General features: G+C 42.9%; 1 protein-coding gene across 5 annotated transcripts in view; it reads right to left on the reverse strand.

Moving 5' to 3' along the window:
* The window catches only part of INPP4B (inositol polyphosphate-4-phosphatase type II B), a 1,184,089-nt gene that overhangs the window by 195,365 nt on the left and 960,904 nt on the right, over positions 1–27,820 (reverse strand). For all 5 annotated transcript variants that reach the window (XM_069743998.1, XM_069744002.1, XM_069744000.1 and 2 more), the window contains 2 exons: positions 16,523–16,732; positions 1,408–1,546 (listed from right to left, as the gene is read on the reverse strand). In XM_069743998.1, coding sequence (XP_069600099.1) covers positions 1,408–1,546; positions 16,523–16,732 — 349 coding nt within the window. The remainder of the gene's footprint in view (positions 1–1,407; positions 1,547–16,522; positions 16,733–27,820) is intronic.

Here is a 27,820-nt window from a genome sequence, read left to right on the forward strand (position 1 = left end):
CCGCATGGCCGACCCCGCACAGGGGTCGGATCGGGTTTCATGAAACCCGACTTTGCCAAAAGTCGGCGACTTTTGAAAATGAACGACCCGTTTCGCTCAACCCTAGTGATGACATGAGTATGGTTTAATGTAGAATTATTAAAGGAGTCTGTGTCATTATTTTAATTAAAGGACTTCTGGCTGTGTGTTTATTTACAATATAACTACAGGATTAGTAATGGATAGGTGTCTTATAGATACCTCTCCACTACTAATCTGTGGGCTTTATCTCATCGGACAATACAAAGGTGACATTAACCCCACAAATATGGACCCCACTTGCCACTGCTACAGGGCAAGTGGGAAGAGCTGGGAAAAGTGCCAGATTTGCAAGTGCTGGCTGATGAATACTCCCATCAACCGGCTGATGAATAGTCCCATCAGCGGACACCAGTGACTGACGGTAAACTTTTTACCTCTGATCACACCTGCAGGCTCGCTCTGTGGTTTGACAATGTGGGAACCACGGCTGTCTGACCAGCAGTAATGATTTTACCACCGATCAGAAGCAGTGTATGCCGCACTGTAATGCACATGGCAGTGTGTCAAACACTGGATGTTCAGGCCCCCTTTTCAAGTGAATGGGGTCCAGGTTTGGATTTGGATCCAGGTACTGTTTTGGTACCTGAACCTGAACTTTTTTTTTAACTGTTCGCCCGAACCCACCAGACCCAAACATACAGGGGTGTGCCCATCTCTACTGAAGACAAGCAGACTAAGGATATGGCTTACTGGTACCATGTCCTGTGGTCTGCAGAGACCAAGATAAACTTATTTGGTTCAGATGTTGTCAAGCGTGAGGAGCGGCAACCAGGTAATGAGTACAAAGACAAGTGTGTCTTACCTATTGTCAAGCATGGTGGTGGGAATGTCATGGTTTGGGGCTGCATGAGTGCTGTCGGCTGTGGGCAGCTACAGTTCTTGAGGGAACCATGAATGCCAACATGTACTGTGACATACTGGAGCAGAGGATGATCTCCGTGTTTCCTCCCAAGTACATATATAGAGAATCACTTTCTTAGATTATCCACTAAGAGAAAGTCTCATCATTTTATAATAACAGTGGTGAATGAATGAATATAGATGTTAAAAACTAGTGCTGATACATACCTTATACTGTCTGTCTAAAAGTAATCTGAGATAAATGAAACATTGAAAGGAAACCGTATCATTTTGCTCTCTCTACTCATCCAATTGAGCGTGAACAGTACATCTGGAAATCCAATATAATGTCACTGGATAAATAATTCTGCAGCAGGGGGAAATGGCTGATAAAATGCTGTCTACAGTACAACAACCTCAGGGAAAAGCCATTGTGCTCTAATCCTTAATTCTTGTAAGCAGATGTGGTTCATGCTGATATCTTACCATTTATGTGCGATGTGATGAGATCTTCATCTGTAGAGTCTGCTTCGTTATCTTTTGTGCTTTCTCCTTGTTCAAGAAGTCTGTCTATCATGGCAATAATGCAGTTTAGACTCTTCCCTACGTTGGCCCACACCCTATCCTGAAAAAAACATAAGCATCACAAAAGATACACTAATCACAAGACTACACAAAGAACCAAGAGATAGAAATACAGCAACATAACAGCAGATGCATGAAGCCAAAGCGATATTTTAAACTAGGATGCTGAGGAATAATAGTGAGATGTTATGAAAGAATTGTACTGTAAAGTCCGTGAGCTACATTCATTTTATGAGCATTACAAATATTAAAGAAGAAAACATCAAGCAAGCATCTAGGGTTTTTTTTTTTTGCTTGTTGGCTAATAAAATTAGGCTAAGACGTCATATACTCAGTTGGTTTGTTTGCTTATTGAGCACACAATGGTTTCTTACTATACAGCTGTCAGCACTCCATGAAATACTGTATATGAGATTTTATCCCTAGGAGGTACTGTAAGGTGCCTGTAGATATTTCCTCCCTTAGAGGCGCTGCGTGGTACCTGCAGAGGTATTCTCCCTTAGAGACGCTATAAGATACCTGCAGAGATTTTCACCTTAAGAGGTGCAGTGTGATGCTTGCCAAAGTATTATCCATAGATTCAGCTGTATGATGCCTGAAGAAGCGTTTTATCAAGAGACCACTGCACCATGACGCTATCATAGCTGTCTCCTGACAGCAGTGGGATGTAATGGGAAACCCAGCGGCTCAGTCAGGAGCTGAATCCTAGCTATCCCCAGTTGGATCTGGCTGTAATTTGCAACTATATATCTGGTGTGGTGACACATTGGATACTACAATATAACATACTCAGTGCTGATAGACTGACAAGCTACTAAATCTTTAGGATCCAATATGTACAGCCAGGGCCGGACTGGGACCAAAATTCAGCCCTGGCATTTGAAGTTAGACAGGCCCACTTGTCACATGGTGACTGTATAATATCTTTGTACACTTGTAGGCAGGGCCGGTTTTAGGAAAAGTGGGGCCCTAGGCAAAGTTTAAAATGGGGCCCCAAATGCTAACATATTGCACATCACACAAAAGCATTTCGGCTGTATTTACAAGCGCTGAGTTCAGGCAGCTAAATGAGTTTGATCGACAATACTGAAGTTATTCAACGCTTGTTTCCCGGCCTCTTTCCACCAGCTGAGGAATAATGATGGGACAGAACGATCACTAATAGATCACTAACAGATCACCATACAGCATCATGTTATCAGCAGCACATCTACAGTTTACGCTGGCGATGTGCTGCTGAGAACAATGATTTTTGTTCCAGTAAAAACAATCTGAATATGTAGCATTTTACTTGTTTAGTAAAATACACCCCATAGTCCTCCATATATTATAATGTGCACCACAGTCCTCCACATAGTATAATACACTCCCTATAGTCCTCCATATATTAAAATACACGGTTCAGTCCTCCATATAGCATAATACACTCCTCATAGTCCTCCATATAGCATAATACACTCCTCATAGTGCTCCATATAGTATAATGCACCGCCATAGTCATCCATGTAGTACAATTCACTTCCCATAGTATAATGCACCCCATAGTTCTTCATATAGTATAACATATTCCCCATAGTCCTCGATACAATATAATGCAGCCCACATATAGTATAATGCAGCCACCACCCTACAGAATATAATGCAGCCACCCCAGAGTATAATGCAGCCACCCCATAAAATATAATGCAGCCCCCCATAGTATATAACACAGCCTCCCTCATAGAATATAATATACCCCCACAATAGTATATAACAGCCATATAGTATATAACACGGCCTCCCCATAGAATAATATACCCCCATAGTACATAGCACAACCCGCATAGCAGATAACACAGCCCATGTAGCAGTATACAGCACAGTCTACGTAGCAGTATACAGCACAGCCCACTTAGCAGTATACAGCACAGCCCACTTAGCAGTATACAGCACAGCCCACTTAGCAGTATACAGCACAGCCCACACAGTAGTATACAGCACTGCCCACACAGTAGTATACAGCATTGCCCACACAGTAGTATACAGCACTGCCCACACAGTAGTATACAACACTGCCCACACAGTAGTATACAGCATAGCCCACACAGTAGTATACAGCACTGCCCACACAGTAGTATACAGCATTGCCCACACAGTAGTATACAGCACTGCCCACACAGTAGTATACAACACTGCCCACACAGTAGTATACAGCACAGCCCACACAGTAGTATACAGCACAGCCCACACAGTAGTATACAGCACAGCCCACACAGTAGTATACAGCACTGCCCACACAGTAGTATACAGCACTGCCCACACAGTAGTATACAGCACTGCCCACACAGTAGTATACAGCACTGCCCACACAGTAGTATACAGTACTGCCCACACAGTAGTATACAGCACTGCCCACACAGTAGTATACAGCACAGCCCACACAGTAGTGTACAGCACAGCCCACATAGTAGTATATAGCACTGCTCACATAGTAGTATACATCAGAGCCCACACACTAGTATACAGCACTGCCCACACAGTAGTATACAGCACTGCCCACACAGTAGTATACAGCAGAGCCCACATAGTAGTATACAGCACTGCCCACATAGTAGTATACAGCAGAGCCCACACACTAGTATATAACATAGCCCACATATTAGTATACAGAAAAGCCCACACAGTAGTATACAGCACTGCCCACATAGTAGTATACAGCACTGCCCACATAGTAGTATATAGCAGAGTCCACATAGTAGTATACAGCAGAGCCCACATAGTAGTATACAGCACTGCCCACATAGTAGTATACAACAGAGCCCACACAGTAGTATACAGCACAACCCACATAGTAGTATACAGCAGAGGCCACATAGTCTCCCCCCTAGAATGGCCCCACAGTCCAGTAAAAAAAAAACAAAAAAACACAAGCTCCTCACCTTTCCTCTTGCCCGCGTTGCTCCCTGCTCCTGTCTCGGCGGCTGCAGCTGCACTGCCTGGGACACAGTGAGTGCGCGCGCACCCGCAGTGTCAGAGGCAGAGCAGGGAATGATGAGAGAGGGAGCGTCAGCAGACGCTCTCTCCTCCATCATTGCATTCAACTGTATCGGCATCATAGGCGCCGGCATAGTTGAATACGGCGGCGGCGCTGGGGGAGGAAGGGTGAGTCGGCGCACAGCGGCCCACTACTGGCACTGGCCCTTCTGGCATTTGCCAGAACTGCCCGATGGCCAGTCCGGCCCTGTGTACAGCACAATAAACAACAGAAACAAGGTTTCCAAATGCTTTATTTTAGGTTGTTCTGAAATTATGGCACAAAAACTTACGTTTGCTGTGTACACTAATGTGTTGTGGAATTAGAGAAGAATGTGCTCTTCAATGCAGTATTTTCTCATTATTAACTAGTGACCAAGTCTCACCTCTAAATCTGTTTTTCTCAGTATCTGCAGCGATGTAGCTCATAAGCACCAACTTCCCCTAAGACGTGCAGGAGGCTCTGAGAAAATGTGGAAACCTATCAGACTTCCAGAAAAGTTCTCAAAATCCAAATAAAATACAGTAGCACTTCTAGAGGCTTTCATGTGCGAGGCACCAGGATACTCTTCAGATGGGTTACGGCATCCATACTAACATCTGGGGTTTGGGAAGCAAGGCACGAAAGGGCCCAGAGAGTTGTGGCCTAAACTGTGTAACTATGACAAATTTGGAAGCAGTTCATGCTCAGAAACCATGCAATGTGACTGAATTACAACAATTCTGCAAGACTGAGTGGGCCAAAATTCCTCCAGAGGTTTGTAAAAGACTTATTGCCAGCTAACAAAAACACTTGATTGTAGTTGTTGCTGCTAAGGGTGGCCTAGCAAGTTATTACGTTTAGGAGCAATAATTTTTTCACACAGGGCCCTGTAGGTTTGGATTTCTTTTTCTCTTCATAATAACGACGTTCATTTAAAAACTGCATTTTGTGCTTACTTGTGTTATCTTTCTCTAATATTTAAATTTGTTTGGTGATCTGAAACATTTAAGTATGAGACACATGCAAAAGAAATCAGGAAGGGGGAAAACAGTTTTTCACAAAACTGTATATCCACACCACAAAACACCTTACATAGGGGTCACTGGGTGTGTGCACGCGGTTATGTTTCAGTTGCAGATACTTTCAAGTTTACTGTGGCAAATTTGTGTGGCACCAGCCCTCTTTAACTTCATGATGAAGAAAACAGACAGCTTTGCAAAAATGCTTGGCTTTTTCTTCTGCATTATATGACAGAGGTTTGTGTATAACAGTTTTGGACGGCAGCACATTACTTGTGGAGATGTTAATGATGCATAACAGGTTACTCTGGTGGCCTCCATCTTACTGGTGCAGGGCCACACGGGTCAATGTGTTATGCTGTGCCCACTACACCCTAGCTGCACTCTTGGGAACGGTGTAAGGGAGCTCATGATAGCTTATGGACATGCCCCTGCCTGGCTGATCCCATATTCTTTCACTGCGAACCTCCAGGTTTGGCTAACACTGAGAATTGCTTAAAATACTCATGCTTAGGTACCAAAGTTGACTGCTTGCTGAATGACTTGCTCCTTTTCCAGTCAGCTACTTCCACAAATATATCCAGTGATGACAGAACTCTATGAGGATGTCCTTTCTGCTCTCCAGCTTTCTCTCACCTCTCAACCAACTAGTGATGATGGATTGTTCAGGAACTTACTGAGACAAAGATCTGGCTCCCTGCTGTGTATGATGGGAGCCAGCACATCAGTGAGAGCCACTAAATTCTCTGAATGACTCTCACTGGGCATAAAATTCCCATGTTTGGCGGATGTAAATCCTCCCCCACCACCAAACCTAACTTCACCCACTGATCAATTTACTTGGTTAACAGCAAGTATGCGGAGTTTCGGCTGCATTAACGTCAGCTTAAACATGTGTTCACCTATTAAAAACACATATTTAATAGAGATCCATTTAGGATCTAAAATAGTGGCACGTTTTGGTGAGCCACATCAACAAAAAGAGATGGACTGCCCATCACTACAACCAACTATAAAACCAGGAACTCACACACATCAGTCCCCATTACTTCTCCCCAACTATAGACCGGCCCTATAGTTAACCCTAAAGACATGCAATAAAATACAATTTGAACATAAAATAACAGGCGTCTTCATAGTTATGTTATGCCATCTTCTCCACCTTTACAAGCACAAAATAGACGGAACACTGCACACAAGATTTTGGTGTTCTCTTCTTTTTCAAGCATGCACAGAAAATAGGAAATGAAACACAGCTTGTGACATAGAATAGACACTAGGTATCAGACAGTGTAGGTAAATGAAACAGTAAAACATTTAGGCTACACAGTATATTAATGAAACTATAAAAAAAAGTTTTATTAAAATATACCATCTCTTTAGCTACAGTATATGGCTGATACCTAGTGTCTATTCTATGTTATAAGCTGAATTTCCTTACCTGTTTTATGTGCATGGTTGAAAAACAACTTTGCAACATGTTTTATTACCTGCTCTATAATAAATGGATGGTGATCATGTGGTGCATGTTGTTAATATTGTAGAGATAGCACTATGTGCATGCCTGAAAAAGGGGAATACCCCAAAATGTTTATATAGTTGCAGATATTGTTCGGCCTATGGCATCCTTGCGATTTTGGACTGAAGATGTCTCTGCTGTTCTGCACCTAATTGGATCTATATGAACACCTTGTACCAGGGCTAACTTCACTATGGTGAATGTGGGGATGGTTTAACGTATCATCCTGCATTGAAGATATCTACTATATAATTGTCTAAGGGTCACTTCCGTCTTTCTGTCTGTCCCTCTGTCTGTCTGTCATGGAAATGCAAGTCGCTGATTGGTCTCGCCAGCTGCCTGTCATGGCTGCCGCGACCAATCGGCGACGGCCACAGTCCGATTAGTCCCTCCCTACTCCCCTGCAGTCAGCGCCCAGCGCCGGCTCCATACTCCCCGCAGTCAGCGCCCGCTCCATACTCCCCTCCAGTCACGATCACACAGGGTTAATGCCAGCGGTAACGGACCGCGTTATGCCACGGGTAACTCACTCCGTTACCACCGCTATTAACCCTGTGTGACCAAGTTTTTACTATTGATGCTGCCTAAGCAGCATCAATAGTAAAAAGATCTAATGTTAAAAATAATAAGAAAAACAAAAAACCTGCTATTCTCACCTCCGTAGTCCGACGATGCGCTCGCGCCTGCCCCCAGCTTCTGTTCCCAGAGATGCATTGCGAAATTACCCAGATGAGTAATTTCGCAATGCATCCTGGGAACGAAAGATGGCGGCAGCCGCGCGCGCATCGCCAGAGGTTCGCTGGATCTACGCTGGATCTCGGCGGGTGAGTATATAACTATTTTTTTTTTTTATTATTTTTTTAACATGGATATGGTGCCCACACTGCTAAATACTACGTGGGCTGTGTTAGATACTGCGTGGCTGCTATATACTACTTGGCCAGTGTTAGATACTATGTGGGCTGTGTTCTATACTGCGTGGGCTGCGTTATATACTACATGGCTGCTATATACTACATGGGAGTGTTATATACTATGTGGCTGTGTTCTATACTGCGTGCTATATACTACGTGGCCACTGTTAGATACTATGTGGGCTGCGCTATATATTACGTGGCCAGTGTTACATACTACATGGGCTGTGTTATATACTGCGTGGCTGCTATATACTGCATGGCTGCTATTTACTGTGTGGGCTGTGTTATATACTACGTGGGCTGTGTTATTTACTGCGTGGCCTATATTAACGCATCGGGTATTCTACAATATGTATGTATGTATATAGCAGACACATTATTATTATTATTATACATTTTTATAGCGCCATTTATTCCATGGCGCTTTACATGTGAATACGAGGCAAATATAGACAAATACATTAAACATGAGCAGATAACAGGCACACGAGTACATAAGGAGGGAGGACCCTGCCCGCGAGGGCTCACAGTCTGCAGGGGATGGGTGATGAAACACTAGGAGAGGGTAGGGCAGGTTGCGCGGCGGTTCAGTAACTTCAGGATCACTGCAGGCTGTAGGCTTGTCGGAAGAGGTGGGTCTTCAGGTTCTTTTTGAAGGTTTCTATGGTAGGCGAGAGTCTGATGTGTTGGGGTAGAGAGTTCCAGAGTATGGGGCAAGCACGGGAGAAGTCTTGGATGCGGTTGTGGGAAGCAGAGATGATAGGGGAGTAGAGAAGGAGGTCTTGAGAGGATCGGAGGTTGCGTGTATGAAGGTACCGGGAGACCATGTCACAGATGTATGGAGGAGAAAGGTTGTGGATGGCTTTGTATGTCATTGTGAGGGTTTTAAACTGGAGTCTCTGGGCGATAGGAAGCCAGTGAAGGGCTTGACATAGGGGAGAGGCTGGGGAATAGCGGGGAGACAGGTAGATTAGTCGGGCAGCAGAGTGTAGGATGGATTGGAGCGTTGCCAGAGTGCTAGAGGGGAGTCCAGAGAGTAGGAGGTTGCAGTAGTCGAGGCGGGAGATGATAAGGGCATGCACTAGCGTTTTTGCGGTGTCGCGGTCAAGGAAAGCACAGATCCGGGAAATATTTTTGAGTTTGAGACGGCAGGAGGAGGCAAGGGCTTGGATATGTGGCTTGAAAGAGAGGGCAGAGTCGAGGATCACCCCGAGGCACCGGGCATGTGGGACTGGGGAAAGTGAGCAGCCATTGACATTGATGGATAGGTCTGGTGGAGGGGTAGAGTGAGATGGGGGAAAGATGATGAATTCTGTTTTGTCCATGTTCAGTTGTAGAAAGCGAGCAGAAAAGAAGGCTGAAATAGCAGACAGACAGTGCGGGATTTTGGTAAGTAAGGAGGTGAGGTCAGGTCCGGATAGGTAGATCTGCGTGTCATCAGCGTAGAGATGGTACTGCATACCGTGGGATTCTATGAGCTGTCCGAAGCCGAAAGTGTAGATGGAGAAGAGTAGGGGTCCTAGAACAGAGCCTTGAGGAACACCGACTGACAAGGGGCGAAGTGAGGAGGTGGTGTGGCGGAGGGAGACACTGAATGTTCGGTCTGTCAGATATGACGAGATCCAGGAAAGGGCCAAGTCTGTGATGCCAAGAGATGAGAGAATTTGTAGCGAAAGGGAGTGGTCCACAGTGTCAAAGGCAGAAGACAGGTCCAGGAGAAGGAGGACAGAGTAGTGTCGCTTGCTCCTGGCAGTTAATAGGTCATTGGTGACTTTAGTTAGGGCAGTTTCAGTTGAGTGATGGGGACGGAAGCCTGATTGTAACCGATCAAAGAGGGAGCAGGAGGAGAGGTGGGAGGACAGTTCAAGATGGACGTGTTGCTCCAGCAATTTGGAGGCATAAGGGAGAAGAGATATCGGGCGATAGCTAGACACAGAGGATGGGTTGAGGGAGGGCTTTTTGAGGATGGGTGTGATCTTGGCATGCTTGAAGGATGAGGGGAAGACACCTGTTGTGAGTGAGAGGTTGAAGAGGTGCGTTAGGGTTGGGATGAAGACCATGGAAAGGTTAGGGATGAGGTGGGATGGGAGCGGGTCAAGCGTGCAGGTGGTGAGGTGTGATCTTGACAGGAGGGTGGAGAGCTGATCTTCTGTCATGGTGGAGAAGCTGGTTTTGGAGGAGCAGGGTTGAGCAGCTAAGAGGGGCAGTGGGCGCTGTGGGCCAAAGCTTTCTCTGATCGTATCGATCTTCTGACACATGGTATATACCACAGGCCATGTAGTACTCATATATACTACGTGGCCTGTGCTATATACTATGTGGCTGCTATATACATACATACATATTCTAGAATACCCGATGCGTTAGAATCGGGCCACCATCTAGTATGTGAATATTCACTGTGTGCAGAATTATTAGGCAAGTTGTATTTTGATCACATGATACTTTTTATACATGTTGTCCTACTCCAAGCTGTTCAGGCTTCAAAGCCAACTACCAATTAAGTAAATCAGGTGATGTGCATCTCTGTAATGAGGAGGGGTGTTGTCTAATGACATCAAAACCCTATATAAGGTGTTCTTAATTATTAGGCAACTTCCTTTCCTTTGGCAAAATGGGTCAGAAGAGAGATTTGACGGGCTCTGAAAAGTCCAAAATTGTGAGATGTCTTGCAGAGGGATGCAGCAGTCTTGAAATTGCCAAACTTTTGAAGCGTGATCACCGAACAATCAAGCGTTTCATGGCAAATAGCCAACAGGGTCACAAGAAGCGTGTTGGGCAAAAAAGGCGCAAAATAACTGCCCATGAATTGAGGAAAATCAAGCGTGAAGCTGCCAAGATGCCATTTGCCACCACTTTTGCCATATTTCAGAGCTGCAACGTTACTGGTGTAATAAAAAGCACATGGTGTGCGATACTCAGGGACATGGCCAAGGTAAGGAAGGCCGAAAAATGACCACCTTTGAACTAGAAACATAAGATAAAACGTCAAGACTGGGCCAAGAAATATCTTAAGACCGACTTTTCAATGGTTTTATGGACTGATGAAATGAAAGTGACTCTTGATGGGCCAGATGGATGGGCCAGAGGCTGGATCAGTTAACGGCAGAGAGCTCCACTCGGACTCAGATGCCAGCAAGGTGGAGGTGGGGTACTGGTATGGGTTGGTATCATCAAAGATGAACTTGTCGGACCTTTTTGGGTTGAGGATGGAGTGAAGCTCAGCACCCAGACCTACTGCCAGTTTCTGGAAGACAACTTCTTCAAGCAGTGCTACAGGAAGAAGTCGGTATCGTTCACGAAAAACATGATTTTCATGCAGGACAATGCTCCATCACATGCCTCCAACTACTCCATAGCGTGGCTGACCAGTAAAGGTCTCAAAGAAGAAAAAATAATGAAATGGCCCCCTTGTTGACCTGATCTGAACCCCATAGAGAACCTGTGGTCCCTCATAAAATGTGAGATCTACAGGGAGGGAAAACAGTCGACCTCTCGGAACAGTGTCTGGGAGGCTGTGGTGGCTGCTGCACGCAATGTTGGTCGTAAACAGATCAAGCAACTGACAGAATCTATCGATGGAAGGCTGTTGAGTGTCATGATAAAGAAAGGTGGCTATATTGGTCACTAATTTTTTGGGGTTTTGTTTTTGCATGTCAGAAATGTTTACTTCTAAATTTTGTGCAGTTATATTGGTTTACCTGGTGAAAACAAACAAGTGAGATGGGAATATATTTGGTTTTTATTAAGTTGCCTAATAATTCTGCACAGTAGTAGTTACCTGCACAAACAGATATCCTCCTAAGACAGCCAAATCTAAAAAAAACCCACTCCAACTTCCAAAAATATTAAGTTTTGTTATTCATGACTCATGAGTCTTTTGGGTTGATTGATAACATAATTGTTGATCAATAATAAAAATAATCCTCTAAAATACAACTTGCCTGATAATTCTGCACACAGTGTATATGAATGTACTCATGCTCTAATAAAGCATTAAAAAGAACCTGTCAGAATGGCTGTAATGGCGCTGCAACACAGATTAAACTGATACATTTGGTGAAGACATCCACTTTGTGGTTCTTTAATCCATAGAGTGTAGGCTTGCGGGCAGGGCTCTCATTTTTCTAGGTATCTGTTGATTTATGTGATTATTGTTATTCTGTAATGTCTTTTATTGTCTGCATAAGTCCCCTTTAAAATGTAAAATGCAGAATATTTTGGTGCTATATAAAGTTAATAATAATAATCATCATTAATATTATTAATAATAATCACCATTTGAAGCTTTCAGCCAATTAGATTTGGTGCACAGGGGCCGGACTGTATATGGGTCTTCTCCTTCCTGTCTGTGATTCACTAGCCCCTCCACCTGCCTCCAGTCTGTGATTCCTCGCCCCTTCATCTGCCTCCATTCTGTGCTTCCCCGGTCGGCCTCTGTTCTGTGCTTCCCTGGACCCCCGGTCGGCCTCCGTTCTGTGATTCTCCAGCCCCCTGCCTGCCTCCAGTCTGTGAATGGCCCGCTTTCTCTGTTTAAAATCTCAGCAGTGACCTGTCATTCAAAGGCCAAAGGCAGGTGGAGGGGTCGGGGAATCATAGACAGGGAGGAAAAGAGCCCGTGTACAGTCTGGCCCCTGTGCTCCGAATCTAATTAGCAGAAAACTTCAAATGGTGATTAAAGGGAACCTGTCACCCCGTTTTTTTCAGATTGAGATAAAAATACTGTTAAATAGGGCCTGAGCTGTGCGTTACAATAGTGTATGTAGTGTACCCTGATTCCCCACCTATGCTGCGAAATACATTACCAAAGTCGCCGTTTTCGCCTGTCAATCAGGCTGGTCAGGTCAGGTGGGCGTGGTGACATCGCTCTTTTCTTCCCCAGCTTTCCGTTGGTGGCGTAGTGGTGTGCGCATGTCCAAGTTCCGAATTCCCTGCGCGCACGTGAAGAAACAGCGTGCGATCTGCGCTATTATCCCTGTCATCGGTGGGGGCGGCCATCTTCCTGGGGCCGCGCGTGCGCAGATGGAGTGCTCTGCTGCACGGGGCTTCAGGAAAATGGCCGCGGGATGCCGCGCGTGCGCAGAAGAGATCGCGGCGGCCATTTTCCCAAAGCCGAGTTTGCATCTCAGCATAGGTGGGGAATCAGGGTACACTACATACACTATTGTAACGCACAGTGCAGGCCCTATTTAACAGTATTTTTATCTCAATCTGAAAAAACGGGGTGACAGGTTCCCTTTAAAGAAGAATCACAAAGCGGTTTTCTTTACCAAAAGTATCAATGTAATCACTATAACAGCGCCATTACATACACGTCTTTACTTTACAGAACAAAATCCTATTGACAGGTTCACGTTAAAGACATACGTACTGCATTTTGTCTGATATTGAAAAGTGGATAGGATAGAACTGAACGTGGCATAGTTAAATGAGGTGTTCCATTGCCAGTGGGTGCATTTATATGAATTTTTTTGTTTTTCACATTATTTCATCCATGTCTCAAATGTTTTGTGTGATAATAACAAGCCACAGAAGCAATATGTAAAAGCAAACAGATAAAGCAGAGTAAACAGCACATAGAAAGAAAATAAATAAATTAATATGTCAATTTACTTTCAGCAGTTTTCTTAAAAAAAAAGTGTTATCCTAGTACACAGCATAAACACTATTAACAAGAAGCTTGGTGAAATCTCCCTGTGTGGTTTACCTTTACATCAGGAGCTCTAATGAATCAGAGCAACTTCAATTACAAGAGCCAAAATTAGTCTTCCCACGTTCGCTTTGGTCTTTAAAACAATGTTCCTCTAAGGTATTATTATTTTTCACAATTATACACAAGTTAAACAGTTTTCTCTGCAGTTCACAATTCATTTTGCTTTTGTATTTTCTTAATATGCTGCTTGGCTGGGAATGGAAACGTATTGTCCTCATTTAGATGGTTGATGAAGATCTAATAATTATGGTGCCTCTCTTGGCAGACATAATATACCAGCTACATTAACAACCCCAATCAAAGCACCCCCACAGCGTATCAAACGTGGCTTCAGGTCTCCAGAGAAAACATTTACAATTTAGAAGCAGATTACGGTTATTAAATGTACAGAGTTATAAGCACACATACACCACCTGGAAATAATACTGCGAGGCAGTGAAGGGAGTTCCAGTTCCCTAGAATATGTGGCCTATCCTAAGACCAGACCATGAATAGTGGATAGTTGGTGGTCAAACAATGAGCACCCCCACCATTAAGATGTTTGAAGGGTCTGTAACAATCTGGGGATTGCTGCTTTCAATCCATACTTTCAAGAGCACCTTTGCCTGGTATTACGGTTCTGTCCCAGCCAGATGGGTTGCAATATAAGGGACCTCATCTAAAATAGCAGAACTGAACTGTACGGAGCAGTGCACACAATGAAGGGGGTGACTGGTATCTCAGTGATCTAATAATTGTAGTATATCCTAAGGATAAACTATCAATTTTAAAGTGGGCAGTTTTTGCTCTTATTTTATTCCTGATGCTCCCAAGTTTTCCATTATTTATGTATTTAATCAGTCATATACGGGGTCTTTTTGTTTAGTGCTAATGTGTATGGTTTCCACAATGTGGCAGGATTCCTCGGGGGCGTATCTTTATGCTGCTCTGCTAATTAGCCTTTGCTTTTAGTAGAGGCTGTGTCTGGTATCAGCTCGCGGGGACAGAACTGTAATACCAGGCACAGATACTACTAGAAGTATGGATAGGACACATTGCTTGCCAGGTCGGTTCACCAGCTCCTTCCTCAGTCTATTGGTGGGTATGTTGAGTATTGTCTATGTTTGAACTTGTAACAGGTCCCCTTTAAGGAGCCAGAAAAACCCTCAAACACTCGAAAATTGAATAATTTTTATTAGGTGGCATTCTAATGAAATGAATGGCTATATGTCATGCAATGCTCACGGCACATTTTTCATCTGAATTGGAAAAGCTCCTGATATAGATGTTAAACACGTTCATAGGTTCATAGTGTGTTGATGGAGGAAAAAACTCTCTGCTTTTGGACTTCGTATGGCCAGTAAACATCAATATACTTTAAAAAAAGCTAAGCCTGTAAAATAAACATTTAGTGGATGCCATAATAGCCTCTGAGTGACGGTCAATGGCCACCGTGAAAAGTAGTATGTGTGTTGAATCTCCAAGGTGATGTCAGAACCACATATGGACAGGTAGCCTGGAGCTTCTAGAAGACTGGCAGCTGAGAGTGTCTTCGAAGCACTGAGATTGCCAATATAATGCTTGCTGGCTTACATGCTTGGCAGGATCGCAGCTTTCTTCCTTTTCTCCAGCTACCTCCCCATCTCAGGCCAGTCACAGAGGAGATATTTCATCCCAGATTCTGGACCTACGGCAAATATATGTGTAGAGATAGGCATGTCTGATCTCATTGTATTCTGCAGGACCCATGTTTGGGACTGCAGGTTCCAGCTATACTATGTCATTTGTAAGTTTTAGGAACCATAGGACTTCATAATTGGCTGAGAGGCAGATCATGAGCTCTTAGGCTCTGCTGCTACAGAGTACTGAACTGTAATGTTCTCTACTGGAACAATAGTACAGACTAGTCAGGTGACACCATACCGTCAGCCAAGTGAACTGGCTGGTGCACAAAACACTGCTAGCAGTGGGAAACTGGCATCGGGTGTAGAACATGACTTTTGATATTAAGAGGGTGAGGGGGTTGCATACAGGACGTATTTACAGGCCTTCTATTGGAGGCTATACGTTAGAAGTCCTTCCCAGGTACAGTAGGTCTCTGATGGAACACTCAATATATTATGTGAATATACTCTCACAGGATGATTAATCTTACCAGGTCCACATATAATAACAGTACAATCTAAATGTATCAAAAAGTGACATTAAAATAAGAATATTGGGGACATCTAAATATAAATATCATAAATTCCAATGAACACATGCCTAAAAGTGATGGGACACCTATCCTCTCCTATTGATAAAACTGTAAGAAAGTGGTAATAAATCTAAATTTCTGAACCAATGCATATACTGCTGGAAATCACTGCTGGCAATATAAAGGTGCCTGATATGAATGTTTGGCTCAGCTGTGCGATCATGAGGCCGGGATTTATCTCCCCTGGCCAACGTACCGACGCATGCTTTGAAGTAAAATCACAACGGGGGCAGCGGATGCAGTTTTACAACGCATCCGCTGCCCCATTGTAAGGTCTGGGGAGGACGGGGCGGAAAAAGTGGACCCGACGGACAAAAAAACGTTGCAAGCAACGTTTTTTTGTCCCGACGGACTGCAAAAACACGTCGCATCCGTTGCACGATGGATGCAACGTGTGGCAATCCGTCGCAATGCGTCGCTAATGAAAGTCTATGGAGAAAAAACGCATCCTGCAGGCAACTTTGCAGGATGCGTTTTTCTTCAAAACGACGCATTGTGACGTGCGTCGAACGACGCTAGTGTGAAAGTAGCCTAAATTACACAAGGTCTCCTGGAAGAGCCAGACATTAAATGGTGGCTGAATGAAATCCGTGAGCAATGTGGTGAGAATTCCTTACCCATTCTTCCTCGTCGTACTCTGAATGGTGAGGAATCGAGTCTTGTCTGCTTATTGGGACTGCGTTGTCCTGACCCTGGAGATCATTCTCAGTCGGGCTATTTCTCGGGTCCGTAAGCTTCATGTTTGCACATCCTGGCCGTGCCGTGTACAGCGCCAAGAGAGCATTGCTGACAAGCTGGTCTTTAAATGAATGAACAAACAACTCCGTCTGTAGAGAGAAAAAAAAAAAACACTCAAAAATGAATTTTATGTAAAGTGCTGTGACACATAACCAAGATGGGTAATCAAGGCTGACGCTGGAGTGCCTCATTTATAACAGTCCACATTTGTTAGGAGGTTAAACTGTAATGTTTTAGTATAGTGTTTATGGCCGAGACAAGGCTCATAACTTACATAAGAAAAATACACGTCGAATAATTCTGGTTTAAAGACATCCATTAACATTTCACTTAACAATTTTACTATCCAGATGGGATTATATAAACTGTCACATGGATCGAAATAAAACGTCAGTCTGAACCCTACTAAAAAAATCATTTCATTGTGTTATATGGCTATAATGGGAAATAGTGATAAGGCGGACAATGAGGTGCCCATTATAAGGGGTCGTTAATATAGCGATGTCCCCTGTTTCTTTATTTTATACTTATTCTAATTAATTCTCATCCACGAAACACTTTTAAAAGGAACATTTCAATATGGGATCACTTTAGATTCAGAAACTGTATGACACATAATGCTGCAGGAGACTGTATGCGACCCTTTTCATTACCCAATGTGACAAAACAACAGGGAGAGGGTGCGCACTATCTTTAAATGATCCTCTAAAAAGTCCAGAAGAAAACATTACATTTAATGAAAAAATAGTTTCCACTACATCAGACAATAGAAATTCCTATGTAATGAGCTGCCTCTAGTGGCAGGTTCAGCCATATATCATTTATTATTCCCTTCACGACCGGAGGGATTTCAGTTTTTGCATTTTCGTTTTATGTTCCCCTTTTTCCCCAGAGCCATAACTTTTTTTTATTTTTCGGTCCATATGGCCATTTGAGGGCCATACAACACCATTCAACCATCACCATTTCAACAACACCATTGGTTTTGACATATCGTGTACTGGAAAACGTGAAAAAATTGGAAAAAAAAATCCAAGTGTGGTGAAATTGCAAAAAAAGATTTATATCGGGTTTTTATATTTGGCTTCTGTCTGTTTTCGAATCACCACAATTTGAGAGCTATCATTTTTCCATATTTCAGCCAGCGGAGTCATGTGAGGTCTTGTTTTTTGCGGGAAGAGCTGACGTTTTTATTAGTACCATTTTCAGGCACATGACTTTTTTTTTTATCGCTTTCTATTCTGATTTTTGGGAGACAGAATGAACAAAAACCAGCAATTCAGGAATTGCTTCTGTTTTTTTTTTTTTTTTTATTATACCGTACCGCTTGTGGTAAAATCGGTAAGGCCTCTTTATTCTATGGGTCAGTACAATTACAGTGATATCCAATTTATATTTTTTGATGTTTTGGTGCTTTTACACAATAAAAACCATTTTTATAAAAAAAAAAATTAATATTTTTGCATCGATTTATTCTGAGAGCTATAACTTTTTTACTTTTCCGCTGATGGAGCCGCAGGATGGCTTGTTTTTTGCGGGACAAGATCACGTTTTCAGCGGTATTATTTCATTTACAGTACGTTCGTCTTTTTGATCTTTTTCTATTGCACTTTTTGTTCGGTGACATGATGATAAAGCAATGTTTTTTGCCTTGTTTTTTTACTTATTTTTTTTACTGTGTTTAATGAAGAGGTTAACTAGTGAGACAGTTTTATAGAGTGAGTTGTTACGGTCACGGCGATAGATACCAAATATGTGTACTTTTATTATTTTTTTATTTATAGAAATAAATGTATTTATTTGAAAAATATTTTGATTTTTTTCGTTATTTGGGGATTTTGTAAAAAAATATTTTAACATTTTTAATACATACATATTTTTTTTTTACATTGTCCCATCCTGGGACATCACTATACTACATCAGATCGCTGATCTGATGTTCTGCACTGCAGAGTATCCGATCAGCATCTGACAGGCAGAGAAGGAGGCGTCTTAGGTCCTGTCCTCTGCCGGCACTGGGAAGCCGCCTTCCCTGCAGGACCCGGAAGGACCCCGTGGCTCCAGCAGAGCAGTACATGTCAGGAAGGGGTTAAACATAATCTGACACCAGATGCAGATCAAACAGTTCTCTGAGTGCTGAGCTCTGCGTGATCCCACCCACACCACTGATTGGCAGCTTTTTTTGTACACTGTGCATAGGCAGAAAGCTGCCAGTTGTTGCTTGTGGCGCGGTTATACAGAGCTCAGAAATATAGAGGACTACAAAGCAGGTTACTAGTCCTCCAGTGATAATCTCCTGCTGAAAAAAGTGATTTTGTCAAAACTACAGCAAGCAGCCCAGTAAGTGACACTTGGCTAAAATTCAGGGTTCCGATACCTCATCCACAGGAATATTAATGTGACAAGTTTTTTTCAGTCTGAGTGACAGTAGATATCCTGGGTTGATTTCCAGATACTGAACATTTGTGCATCATGTAAAAATAATTTATACATTGTTTTCCCCACTAGTGGTTCATCAATTCATTTTAGAGGAACTCTTCTGAAATAACGGATCAATGAACAACACATGGAGAGATTTTTGCAATGGTAAAAGTTACCTCAGACGAGGAGATTATTGGTAGAAAGACTTCTAATTGGGATTTTCAGCCCAATTATCTGTAAACTAAAGCAGACAAATGTGCTGGAAATATCTGAAGTCTTCCATTGTTTCATACAGGCTTATCTCAAGCAATAAATACAGGATTAGCTGACAGATAACAGAATACAGATGTAGCAGACATCAATTTGTCTTTCTACTCTGAAGGATTATAGCAGAGTGCATGGGTAATGTATCAGGAGAATGCCAAGACAGATAACACATAGGGTTACCTCATAGGAGAAGATAGCGTATACACGGCTGTGCAAAAACTATGGGGTCCCCAAGAGGAATCGTCAAGCGCTCCCTTACCAGGATGTGCTGACAAGAGCCAACACTAGAAAAGGGCAGCTTCTCATTTATGTGTACACAACTCAGCAGTCCTATGCAAAACCATAGAACTACATAGTTGGAGGCAAAACACAAACTGGTGCCCACAGAGAAAATAAAGGCAAATGTACAAGCAAATGCCCTTCTTATAAAATAATGATATGTAAAGACAAAAATATCAATATGTACTTACTATGTATTTAATCCCTACACAGTTTTATAACAGTGTATGAAATAGGTCTTCAGTGAAAGTAGACAAAGGGGTTATCTAATTACCCAGGATTGCAAATATAGCTGATTTTTTTCAGGAATAAACCCTGACTATGTGTTGTGCTTGGTGCAGCAAATACTGTTCTATGTGACTGCCTGATTTTACAGTTTATTGTCACTGAACAGTTATTTCCGTTATTTCCATATTTGTCATTAATTTCTCTGTCCAAGTAACATATTCTCTCTCTTTTTCATTTCTGGACTGGTCTTTACTAGGGTTGAGCGACTTTTACTTTTTTAGGGTCGAGTCGGGTTTCGCAAAACCCGACTATCTCATAAGTCGAGTCGAGTGAAATCGGCCGATCATCGCGAAAAGTCAATGGGAAATCTCTCCCTCTCCCTCATTGCAAATCGCTACAGCGCACAAACGAGAGGATGGCGATAGGCGTGCACGCCCCTAAGACCTATGTCATCACTCTGCCCACGCTCCTTCATTGGCTGAAAAAATGGCGCCAACACATCATACGAAACGCGACTTTGGCAGAAGATCGCCGACCGCATGGCCGATCCCACACTAGGATCGGGTTGGGTTTCATGAAACCTGACTTTGCCAAAAGTCGTCGACTTTTGAATTTGTTCGATCCGTTTCGCTCGTTCGAAGCCCAATGCGAAACGCGCGTCGGGGCTGCTGGCGACACACACTGGCACATGAATACGGGTAAGACTAGCGGTGCCCCTTCCCTATCTGCTATCATTTAACCCTATATGGGATAGTAAGCATGTGGAGATTAGTATACAGATAGGGTTATGGTTGCATATACCTTGGCACCTTATACGGCACTTAGCATTTTTTCTTTTTGGTATATGCCACATTACGTTTAACCTTCGGTTATCCGCTTGTTATGCCCCTAATGTTACCACAGTGGTAGTGTTCTCTGTACACGCATCATTTCCTTTTCTTAGTGTATAGTATATTCCTAGAAAGTGAGGAAAAGTGGATCTTATGAGATCTTAGTGGGATCCTAAAGGTACAGGCCATTAAAGGGCTTAAATATACATGTAAAAGTAATAATAAAAATGATTACAAAGGCAGGCAGAGGTATGCTGTCAGCTGCTGGGATTCCAAGTACAGACAGAGGAGGTACATACAGGAAGCCTAATGCTAGGACTGGTCCATTACAAATACAATGTACACATGAGATGGAAAGCTATTGCTTTGAGGCTGGATGGCAGTGGCCAGGGCCTCACTATGTCACATGTGACGTCAGCGTTACATGACATTACTAGTACATGCCATTAAATTTCCAATATGTGCCAGATCAGGCACGTGTGTTACTTGTTCATTATCCATTTACTACATTGTACACATGATGAGTATAAAGCACATGTTAAACAAGAGGTAATTGTTACCTTACAAATATATTATTTTTGTTTTCTTTAAATTACATTAAGAAGACAGACAAGGTACTGACAATTGCCCAATAGGGTGCCAATATGCATATTGTTGTACACCTCCAGCCATAATTCCCACAAAGGTTAAGTACCCTACTATAACCAACATACTCAAGTTATTATTAAGATAGAAGATAAGATATACGGTATACATATATAATATACCGTACTATCTAAAATGACATAAAACACTAATAGCAATACAGGTGTTACGGAAGTCCAGGTTGATTTAATAGCAGCATTCAGCTTGTCTGGATTATTGGGAATGGTGTCTCATCTAACTCTTGACAATATCCCATATGTTCTCTATGGGGTTAAGATTAAGCGAGTTTGCTGGAAAATCAAGCACAGTGATACTGTTGTTTTTAAACCAGGTATTGGTACTTTTGGCAGTGTGGTCAGGTGCCAAGTTCTGCTGGAGAATGAAATATCCATTTCCATTTGCAAAAAGCTTGTCGACAGAGGGAAGCATGAAGTGCTCTAAAATTTATTGGTAGACGGCTGCACTGACTTTGGTCTTGATAAAACACAGTGGACCTACCCCAGCAGGTGACATGGCTTTCCAAACCATCACTGATTATGGAAACGTTACAGTAGACCTCAAGCAGCTTAGACTGTGTGCCTCTCCACTCTACCTCCAGACTCTGGGAACTTGATTTCCAAATGAAATGCAAAAGTTACTTTCATCTAAAAACAACACCTTGGACCACTGAGCAACAGTCCAGTTCTTTTTCTCCTTGGCCCAGGTAAGACGCTTCTGGCGTTGTCTAATAGTCATGAGTGGCTTGACACAAGAAATGCGACACTTGTAGCCCATGTCCAGGATACGTCTGTGTGTGGTGGCTCTTGAAGCAATGACTCCAGCAGCAGTCCACTCCTGTGAATCTCCCCAAATTTTTGAATGGCCTTTTCTTAACAATCCTTTCAAGGCTGCGGTTATTCCAGTTGCTTGTGCACCTTTTTCTACCACACTTTTTCCTTCCACTAAACTTTCCATTAAGGGGAATCTGTCACCCCAAAATTGGCCTATAAACTAAGGCCACTGGCATTAGGGGCTTATCTACAGAATTCTGTAATGCTGTTGATAAGCCCCCAATGTATCCTGAAAGATAAGAAAAACAGGTTATATTATACTCACGAAAAAACACCAAAAAAAAGGCAGAGATGCTTACCTGTCTAAATAGGCCTCAATACAAATGCACAAGCAGGGTGCAGTGGACCCAAATAAAATAGCAAATGCACAGGTGCAATACCTAATGAAACAGCCAGCCTTCAAAAAGGGTTTGGCCGTGTGGTACACCAATGCACGAAGATAAAATACTCTGTATGTGGCGTGTTCACACAAGGAATGCAAAGCATCTGGCTCCAGCCTATTAATAATGCCCTATGGCGGGCTGCCCAGTGCTAAAATGCATCCTGTGTGAACAGAGGCCACAGTGTACAGAACAATTTGGGCCCAACTGCATCCTGCAAAAAATATACGTGCAAAACAAAACATATAAATATATGTAAGGTATTTTATTTGGGTCCGCTGCACCCTGCTTGTGCATTTGTATTGAGGCCTATTTAGACAGGTAAGCATCTCTGCCTGTTTTTGGTGTTTTTTTTTATATTATACTCACCCAAGGGTGGTCCCGGTGCGGTTTGGGTCCGATGGGCATTGCGGTCTGGGTCCGGCGCCTCCCATCTTCATACGATGTAGTCCTCTTATTTTCTTCCTGCCGCAGCTCCTGCGCAAGCGTACTTTGTCTGCCCTGTTGAGGGCAGTGCAAAGTACTGCAGTGCGCAGGCACCAGGAAAGGTCAGAGAGGCCCGACACCTGCGTACTGTACTACTTTGCTCTGCCCTCAAAAGGGCAGACAAAGTACGCCTGCGCAGGAGCCGCAGCAGGAAGACAAGAAGAGGATGACATCATATGAAGATGGGAGGCGCTGGACCCGGTCCGCGACGCCCATCGGACTGGACCGCAGCATTACAGAATGCTGTAGATAAGCCCCTGATGCCGGTGGCCTTAGTTTATAGGCCAATTTTGGGGTGACAGATTTCCTTTAATATTCTTGGATACATCATTCTGTGAACAGCCAGCTTCTTTAGCAATGACTTTTCTGGCTTATCCTCCTTGCAGAGCGTGTCAATGACTGCCTTTTGGACATCTGCCAAGTCAGCAGTCTTCCCCATGATCGTGGAGCCTACTAAAAAACAGACTAAGGGAACTTTTTAAATGCTTAGGAAGCCTTTGCAGGTGTTTTTTAATTATTCTAATTTATTGAGATAATGACTTTTGGATTTTCAATGGCTGTAAGCCATAGTAATCAACATTAACAAAAATGAACAGTTGAAATAGATCACTCTGTTTGAAATAACTCTATATAATATATACACTACCGTTCAAAAGTTTAGGGTCACTTAGAAATGTCGTTTCGCTAATGGATGATTAGAATACCATTGAAAACCCTTGTGCAAGTATATTAGCACAGCTGAAAACCGTTTATCTGATTAGAGAACCTATAAATCTGACCTTCCTTTGAGCTAGTTGAGAATCTGGAGCATTACATTTGTTGGTTCCATTAAACTCTCAAAATGGCCAGGAAAAAGAACTTTCATGTGAAACTCGACAGTCTATTCTTGTTCTTAGAAATAAAGGCTATTCCATGTGAGAGATTGCTAAGAAACTGAAGATTTCCTACAACGGTGTGTACTACTCCCTTCAGAGGAGAGCACAAACAGGCTATAACCAGAGTAAAAAGAGAAGTGGGAGGCCCCGCTGCACAACTGAGCAACAAGACAAATACATTAGAGTCTGAAGTTAGAGAAACCGACGCCTCACAGGTCTTTAACTGGCAGCTTCATTAAATAGTACACGCAAAACGTCAGTGTCAACGTCTACAGTGAAGAGGCGACTCTGGGATGCTGGCCTTCAGGGCAGAGTGGCAAAGAAAAAGCCATATCTGAGACTGGCTTATAAAAGGAAAAGATTAATATGGGCAAAAGAACACAGACATTGGACACAGGAAGATTGGAAAAAAGTGTTACGGACAGGCGAATCCAAGTTTGAGGTGTTTGAATCACACAGAAGAACATTTGTGAGACGCAGAACAACTAAAAATATGCTGGAAGAGTGTCTAACGCCATCTGTTAAGCATGGTGGAAGTAATGTGATGGTCTGGGGTTGCTTCGGTGCTGGTAAAGTGGGAGATTTGTACAAGATAAAAGGGATATTGAATAAGGAAGGCTATCACTCCATTTTGCAACGCCATGCCATACCCTGTGGACAGCGCTTGATTGGAGCCAATTTCATCCTACAACAGGACAATGACACAAAGCACACCTCCAAATTATGCAAGAACTATTTAGGGAAGAAGCAGGCAGCTGGCATTCTATCTGTAATGGAGTGGCCAGCGCAGTAACCAGATATCAATCTTATTGAGCTGCTGTGGGAGCAGCTTGACCGTATAGTATGCAAAAAGTGCGCAACAAGCCAAACCAACTTGTGGGAGGGGCTTCTGGATCATGGGGTAAAATTTCTCCAGATTATCTCAGCAAATTAACTGCTAGAATGTCAAAGGTCTGCAATGCTGCAATTGCTGCAAAGGGAGCATTCTTTGACGAAAGCAAAGTTTGAAGGAGAACATTATTATTTCAAATAAAAATCTTTTTTTTTCGAACCTTGTCAATGTCTAGACTAGATTTTAAATTCATTTGGCAACTCATTTGATTAATAAAAGTATGAGTTTCCATGGAAAACACAAAATTGTCTGGGTGATCCTAAACTTTTGAACGGTAGTGTACTTCACGAGAACAGGTGGTTCATGAGAACTAAAGCAATGTGGAAGGAAGTTTACTTTGGAACCAAACATTTTTTTATTTTCATAAGGGTATCAGGAGAAAATGGACCACAAAATTTGCTGTGCAATTTCTCCTGAGTATGCCAATACCACAATACCACATATGTTGGGGAAAGCCATTGTTTGGGTACATGGCAGAGCTCAGAAGGGAGGGAGGGAGCACCGTTTGACTTTTTGAATGCAAAATTGGCTGGAATCAATGGCGGGCGCCATGTCATGTTTGGACAAATAAACACCGTGTGCACTGCTATATATGTGGTGCAGAGACTAGGTTCCCAAACCGTTAGCAAACCGTTGTGCTACCTTGCACAAATAAAATTCATCAATCCAAGTAACTGAAGTTGAGTGCGAGACTTTTATATTGATGTCATGTTTGGAGACCCCCTGATGTATCTAAACAGTGTAAACCACCCAATTTTAACTCCAACCCTAACACAGCCCTAACCCCAACCCTAACCCCAACACACCCCTAACCCTAATCCCAACTCTAACCACAACCACAACCCTAACCCCAACACCACTGTAATCCCAACACCACAACCCTAACCCTAGCCCTAACCCCAACCCTAACCCCAGCCCCAACCCTAACCCTAGCCCCATCCCTAACCCTAGCCGAGTCCTAGCCCAACAATAGCCCCAGGTCTAACCCCAACCCTAACCCTAGCCGAAACCCTAACCCTAGCCCAACCCTAGCCCCAACCCTAACCCTAGCCCCAACCCTAAATAAAAAATAGAAATAAATACATTTTATTATTTTTACCTAACTAAAGGGGGTTATAAAGGTGATGATAAAGGGGACCATTAAAAAGTGAAGCTGAAGAATAAGTACCCTTAACTGTCGCCATTAAAAGGCTTCTCAGTGGTCGTTTAGGGGTTAAAAACATGTCTTAGACCATATGTGCAGATAAGGAAGCTATCACTGTGTTTGGTTAAAACCAAGACACAAATGCCTATAAAATTGTGAGGCATGCAGGACTACAAATCTAGCGTAATGATGACAGCATAATAAAATTAGGGAGTAGTGCCTGACAATGATGAGAGAATGTGCTCGAATAAGGTGTTTTATTGAGCCCTGACAAAGGAAATAAGGCTTTTCCCTAAATGCTTTTGTTTTTATTTTATTTCTCAGGCCACCAGATTTGGCACATCTTATGAATGACCCATTTCTGGGCCAGGTGAGGAGTGATGTTTTTAGTCTGGGAGGGGGCCAATATCCATGGCTGCTTCCCAGGCTGTTGATATCAGCCCACAGCTGTCTGTTTAGCCTTTGCTAGTTAGTAAGAATAGGGATAACCCACCTAAAAAATTTTGGGGGTACCCTTTTTTCTAACCAGTAAAGGCTTAGCAAACAGCTGAGATGTTATTAATAGCCTGGGCCCCTTTATGGCTATTGCCACTTTCCCTAGATATTAACACCAGCCCCTAGCTGTTGGCTTTCCCTCAGCTGGTTTGGAAAATTAATGGAGACCCCAGGTCATTTAAAAAAAAAAAGCAATACAAGCTAGACAAAGACAACGGCTGCTGACTACAGCTGTCATCAGACTTACCAGGTTTCTTTGATCAGAGGGAGACCATTCGACAATAATGACAGTTGTAGTTATCGCTAGACACAGATAACGGACCATGACTACAACTGCTATGAGCCTCGCCTAGTCTTGCTGATCGCAGGGAGACCATGCGGCAATCATGACAGTAAGATTCAGCACCAAGATACTGTGAACAGCGCAAAGTTTACTGCATTTTCCAAGACCCCTATACGTGTCACACTGATGACACACAGACATGAGCTGTGTGTTATCAGTGTGCACTTGTGCTGGATATTTTGCGGCCAGTGTTGCTGTTGAAAAATGGACACATGGTCCATGGAAACACATTGACATGTGCGCAGACCCATTAATATGAAAAGGAGCCTTAAAGAGGATGTGGTGCATATAGGAATCCAGCCTGTTCTTCTGGGAGTCCAAGAGGTCTCCTATTTCACTAGGAGAGTTATTAAGTATGCTCTGACACTTATATTCAGACTTAGATAAGGATATTGGCCTTACTACAACAGAAAAGCTACAAATCAAGAAGCAGCAGCGAGCACGCCAGCCTTTGTATTACAGTGAATGGTGCTGCATTCTGTAAATCCTTGCATATTGGCATTGCTTTCTTATTGAACGACAACAATGATTCAATGTAACTTCTCTCAATTGTGTCAAGCCTTGAAATCACTCCAAGCTATAAAGATCCAGCGCTGCTCATAATATTGCAGATGTATGGGCTTCACATGCCATCTGTCTACATAGACTTCTTTCTTCTGCATCCAAATCGTGTCTGGCTCCTTCCTGAGGGAATACCTTCCCAAGCCGTTGTTGTTCTTTTAAGTTAGTCCCAATAAATGTCAAAATGAAAAACAATGTTAATAAATTATACGCTTGCGTGTTATGTAAGTGAAGGACACCTGCATCAACTGCCACAGCTCAATCGCAAACCATGCCTCAAATTCATATGAAAGGGACATATCAAAGATATGCATGAAAGGTTCTTTTTCCTTAGACTCTCGTTTGAACTAGTTCATTTTTTATTTTAATGTACTGGGGAAAATGATTCACCTGCAATAGATTTCTGGAAGACCAAGTGGGAAGGTTCTATCTTTGGAAAGATACAACGATGGCTTGTCTAGAAGAGGTATACTTGCAGTACTGTACAATAGTAAGCATAAG

Source organism: Ranitomeya imitator, chromosome 1 (genome assembly GCF_032444005.1).
Source record: "Ranitomeya imitator isolate aRanImi1 chromosome 1, aRanImi1.pri, whole genome shotgun sequence".
Taxonomy (NCBI): Eukaryota; Metazoa; Chordata; class Amphibia; order Anura; family Dendrobatidae; genus Ranitomeya; species Ranitomeya imitator.